This window comes from Culex quinquefasciatus, chromosome 3 (genome assembly GCF_015732765.1).
Source record: "Culex quinquefasciatus strain JHB chromosome 3, VPISU_Cqui_1.0_pri_paternal, whole genome shotgun sequence".
NCBI lineage: Eukaryota > Metazoa > Arthropoda > Insecta > Diptera > Culicidae > Culex > Culex quinquefasciatus.
In genome coordinates this window covers 45534678-45539994 of record NC_051863.1, presented here as the reverse complement: position 1 = coordinate 45539994, position 5317 = coordinate 45534678, and the positions used below count along the sequence as shown (strand labels likewise).

The 5317-nt window shown below is 41.2% G+C and overlaps 1 protein-coding gene across 5 annotated transcripts; it reads left to right on the top strand.

Moving 5' to 3' along the window:
• The first annotated feature begins 219 nt into the window (after positions 1-219).
• On the top strand, positions 220-3520 carry LOC6049627 (transmembrane protein 68). Of its 5 annotated transcripts, none has more exons than XM_038264263.1 (4): positions 220-462; positions 1972-2100; positions 2195-2333; positions 2391-3520. In XM_038264263.1, the coding sequence occupies exons 2-4, from the start codon at positions 2004-2006 to the stop codon at positions 3166-3168; spliced, it is 1014 nt and encodes a 337-aa protein (XP_038120191.1). In that variant the 5' UTR covers positions 220-462; positions 1972-2003; the 3' UTR covers positions 3169-3520. The 5 variants fall into 5 exon arrangements, with proteins under 5 accessions (XP_038120191.1, XP_038120187.1, XP_038120188.1 ...); XM_038264259.1 differs by having other exon boundaries at positions 220-735; positions 1981-2100; XM_038264260.1 differs by lacking the exon at positions 220-462 and adding an exon at positions 1116-1267.
• The last annotated feature ends 1797 nt before the right edge of the window (positions 3521-5317 follow it).

The following is a 5317-nucleotide window of genomic DNA, read 5'->3' as shown; positions in this document are numbered from 1 at the left end:
CATGACCTGTGTTTGGTTTCTCTGCACCCTAAATCGTGTTTTTCGACAGTATTGGAAATGCATGTTAGCCTATTGTCCCAAATGATCTGGGTTCAACGCCAGTCGACACCGTATTTCCATACAACTTTTTCAAGACTTCGAAAAAGAAGTGTTTGAAAAAAAGTGCCGACATCTAAGCCTACGTCAAAAACCGCCCTATCAACCCTACCCCACATACGCTTGAGTCGAAATAAGTTCGCGCACTCATCGACGGCCGTCAGTCGGCAGTCTCGCGAAACCATTAGACCGCGGATCAATCGCACTAGTCGTCGCTGTGGCAGACCCACCTCAAAACCCTAGGCCCACCCACCGGAACCCGCCGGCCCGCCCCTCCCAGAATGAGGACAACAACAAGACAGTTTGTTTAACCACCGTCATCGATTGCGGGGTCACGACGCCAACATTTGGACAGTGTTGTTGAAGGTGGTCAAGTGAAAGCCGTCCTTGGCCTTGGACGTTCTTAAGCCGCGGAGCTTAACAGCGCTAATCACTAAGATTTTTTGTTTTCGGAGGGGAGACGTGACCAGCGGACATAATAACACAGCCGGACAGAGGAGCAAAATCGGCCAAGGGCCACGCACGGGTCAAACAACAAAGTTCCAGAGCGCGCGCGTCGATTAGTCATGTAACAAAGTGCTGTCGCAGGGGCTGAGCTTAAGTCGCGACACTTCGCTGGGGCGTTCAGTATAGACGACTAATTCAGTAACAACATTTCAAAAGGGCGAAACCTACGATCCTGCCGTTTCGGGAAAATCAACATTCAAAATTTTGCAATTTCGATCAATTCCTATTTCCACAAAAAAGCATGAAAACCATCAATTTTGACAAAACGTAATAGAAAATAGCAATAATTTCATCATAGAGAGCAATATGAAATTAATTAAGGTGTTTTTGCTATTAAAAATTGAGAAAAAGAAATTACGCCTTTTTGAAGAGCGTGCCTACATTTTCGCCCCACCGTATTCGCCACCCACTCAACCAAAACAATGGATTAGCCCGTCAGGTTACGCCACAAAACAGAAGTAAACAACAGATTCGCCCTTTTGTTTTTTGTTCATTTTTTGGGTTTTTAAAAGAAAAAAGTGGTGAAACAACTATTTTATCATTGTGAAACATTAAAGTCAGTGATAATACAGTGATATTTGCAACCTCAGTGATAAAAAATTGGTCTAGAAAACCTTCATAAGGAGTCCGATTCAGGCCAAGACTCGTTGAGCCAGGATACACCGTAAGTAGCAAGTTGGTTTGACGATGTGGTCTATATTGAAATGACGTTCCTTGGGGTGTCCCCGCCGGAAGTGGGAGACATGGCACCTGACGACTACGCCACCCCGCGACACCATCCTGCCTTCTCAATCTTTGCATAGCTTCAATGGATACGGAGGCGATGATTTTGTACGGCATTCCTCCTAAACTAACTTTTTGTCCTGCAACTGCTCGACCCAGAATCCCCGGATGTTCCAAGAACCGGTAAATCATGGACCTTCATATTTAGATTGTGAAACCAGATCAGATCCGATACTACAATACTTGAAATTAATAAGTTATGTATTTAGGATCATACAAATCTGTGTTTGTAGTGGAATTGTGTTCAGAGACATCAGAAACATACATTTTGATCCATTTTGAGGATTGTCAGGTTAAAATTCACTAAATTATAATGAAAATTTAGTGTTTCTAAATATACGTCGGAACTTGCAGAAAACACAACATTCGCCCCTCGTGATTGGGTGAAAACACAAGGGCGAAAACTCAATTTGGTTTGTTTTGATTGATGTCGTTGATTAGCCCTTTTGTTTTTTGCTTGTAAAACTACGTATTTTCGGAATTTTGAGATGATGGAGGGTGTTTTAGAATCAGTTTTGTTCGCTTTATATGATTCTGACAAAAACTCAGTTTGTTTACATCTGAGGGATTCGCCCTTTTGAAAAGTTGTTACAGAATTAAGTCGAGTTCATGACGTGATGCTGCTAGCGGGTACAACAATGGGCACAGTCGCAGAGGAGCTTATTACGCTGAACAATGAAGCTGTCAAGAACTCGACGATCTTTAGCTACATAGGCAAGTATAAAGAGAGTGAGAGATGACGAACGGGGTTCAATTTTAGCAGAAAGAAACAGTTTTAATTCAGTTTGCGTTTATTATTCACACACAGGTCAGTACGTCGACTTGGACTATTCGATTTGGTTGTACCGATTGCTGACCCCGTTGCTGCTTACCTTTATCCTGCCGTCCCTCTTTGTGTTGCTGATTTACTTTAGCATATCAATTTGCTACGTATTTAAGCTACATCGGTAAGTCGTAGTAAAGACACATTCGATTGAGCTGATTCATACGATCGCTTCTTCCAGCCGTTTCATCCTTCAGGTGTACAACGACGGCGACTTCAACGGGTGGGATGTGGCCCGGACGATTCTTTCGGTGCTGTGGGACGCCCACGGGTGGATCTTCCACGGGTACGAGGTGTGCGGGCTGGAGAACCTCCCCGAAACCGGCCCAGCTCTTATCATCTACTACCACGGAGCAATCCCCATAGACATGTACTACCTAGTCGCGCGGATCTACCTGAAACGATCCCGCCTCATCTACACCGTCGGAGACCGCTTCCTGGAGAAGCTGCCCGGCTGGAACCTGATGGGCCGCATCATGAAGGTCAGCCCCGGCTCGATCCAGTCCTGCTCCAGCGTCCTCAAGGAAGGCAACCTCCTGTCGATCGCCCCCGGCGGTGTCTACGAGGCCCAGTTCGGCGACAACAACTACGAACTCCTGTGGCGCCGTCGAATCGGCTTCGCCAAGGTGGCCATCGAATCCAAAGCCCCCATCATTCCAATGTTCACGGAAAACCTGCGCGAAGGCTTCCGCTCGGTCGGCTTTGCCCAGTCGCTGTTCATCCGGCTGTACAACGCGGTCCGCTTTCCCGTCCGGCCCGTGTACGGAGGCTTCCCCGTCAAGTTCCGAACCCACCTGGGGGAGCCCATCCCGTACGATCCGACGCTCACGCCCGAGCAGCTGCAGGAGCGGGTCGCGTACGCTGTCGAAAGATTGATCAACAAGCACCAGCGAATACCGGGCAGCATCCTGCACGGCTTGAAGGACCGGTTCGTGTCGCGGCCGGATAAGAGGGACTAAAATGCATGGAAATTATTGTATGAGAATTAGGCTGATCTTAAGGTATTTTAGTGTTAACGGTGTTGTACTTGCATTTTCAAACATTGATTTTTAAAAGTTATTTACAAGCAAAGATGAGGGCAAACAAAGCTATTGCACTAGGAAGGTGAACGCGCGCACTCATTCATCACAGTTACTGTAAAAATGCTATCTACGTAAGAACCTAGCAATATTTATGAACTTGGAGGGAAATTGGCGTGAAAAAATAAGCCCAAAGGATTAACATTAGGCACCGTACTACTAGAATTAAGAATGCATGTAAAATTGAATGAGACAAAATATAGTGATGCACAATTGTGTGTGAAATTAAAAACTTTTTTATTGGGATTTTACAGCTGAGCATAATTTAACCTATTTTTGACAAGCCAGAATTATTAAAAACTATTTCTCGAGTCAGCATCCAATTCCAGCGTGCCTCTAATGTTGGCAGGTCAGGACTTTGACATTCAATTACAGCTCATTAAAATCGTTTTCAACTGAAATCGAGTGATAAATAGCTCAATAAGAAGTGAGCAAGCAAGTTTCTATCAAAAGTTTTGCAAAATTAGTTGTTTAAATAGTGAAAATCAGCAAATTGGATGGAGTTAGGAGCGAGTGCTTAACCTGCCAAACATACGAGAATTTCCCCTACTTATCTAATTTGCGCAAGCAAAAAATAAATTTTAAAATTCAAACAGTTCTAAATTCTTGAAATTTTGATCTTCCCAACTTTCAAATTTCCTAAATACTTGAATTTTTCAATTCTTTCATTCTTCTTCTTTTCAAAAAAGAAGGTTCAAAAGATCCTATCTATCGAGGTTTTTAAGCGAAGATGGCGTTCGAATGGTGAACGTCCGAAATGCAAAAAAAAAATCGAAGAGAACTGCTCATAGATACTATCCAGGTTTTTAAGCGAAAATGACGTTCGAAAGTTGAACGCCCGAAATGTCAAAATCGCGCAGTAGCACCAACATTAGAAAAAAAATGTGGCTGTCATGCCATGGCACACTTTTTTCGTAATGTTGGTACAACTGCGTGATTTTGACATTTCGGGCGTTCAACTTTCGAACGTCATTTTCGCTTAAAAACCTGGATAGTATCTATGAGCAGTTCTCTCAGATTTCGGTCATTCGATTTTTTTTGTATTTTTTAATCCGACTGAAACTTTGTTGGTGCCTTCGGTATGCCCAAAGAAGCCATTTTGCATCATTAGTTTGTCCATATAATTTTCCATGCAAATTTGGCAGCTGTCCATACAAAAATGATGTATGAAAATTCAAAAATCTGTATCTTTCGATGGAATTTTTTGATCGAGTTGGTGTCTTCAGAAAAGTTGTAGGTATGGATACGGACTACACTGGAAAAAATTATACACGGTAAAAACATTTTGGTGATTTTTTATTTAACTTTTTGTCACTAAAACTTGATTTGCAAAAAAAACACTATTTCTATTTTTTTTATATGTTTTAGAGGACATCAAATTCCAACTTTTCAGAAATTTCCAATGCAGATTTTTTCAAAAAATCGAAATATTGGTAGCAAATTTTTTTCAACTTTATTTTTCGACGTAAAATCAAATTTGCAATCAAAAAGTACTTTAGTGAAATTTTGATAAAGTGCACCGTTTTCAAGTTAAGGCCATTTTTAGGTAACTTTTTTGAAAATAGTCGCACTTTTCATTTTTTTAAATAAGTGCACATGTTTGCCCATTTTTGAAAAAAAATATTTTTGAAAAGCTGAGAAAATTCTCTATATTTTGCATTTCTGAACTTTGTTGATACGACCCTTAGTTGCTGAGATATTGCCATGCAAATGTTTAAAAACATGAAAATTTGTGTTTTCCAAGTCTCACCCAAGGATTACCACCATTTTCTAACGTCGATATCTCAGCAATTAATGGTCCAATTTACTATGTTAAAATATGAAACATTCGTGAAATTTTGCGATCCTTTCGAAAAAAAATAATTTAATTTTTTAAACCAAGACTAACATTTTAAAAGGGCGTAATGTTGAATATCTCAGCTTTTCAAATATATTTTTTTCAAAAGTGGGCAAACATGTGCTGCACTAATTTTAAAAAATGAAAAAGTGTGACTATTTTCAAAAATGTGTAGAATGTGCACTTTATCAA

Bases quoted from the DNA above. Each gene is read 5' to 3' on its own strand.
- LOC6049627 (XM_038264263.1), top strand. From the start codon at position 2,004: ATGCTGCTAGCGGGTACAACAATGGGCACAGTCGCAGAGGAGCTTATT. The intron at 2,101-2,194 runs GCAAGTATAAAG...ATTCACACACAG, and splicing joins GACGATCTTTAGCTACATAG to GTCAGTACGTCGACTTGGAC. The intron at 2,334-2,390 runs GTAAGTCGTAGT...CGCTTCTTCCAG, and splicing joins TACGTATTTAAGCTACATCG to CCGTTTCATCCTTCAGGTGT.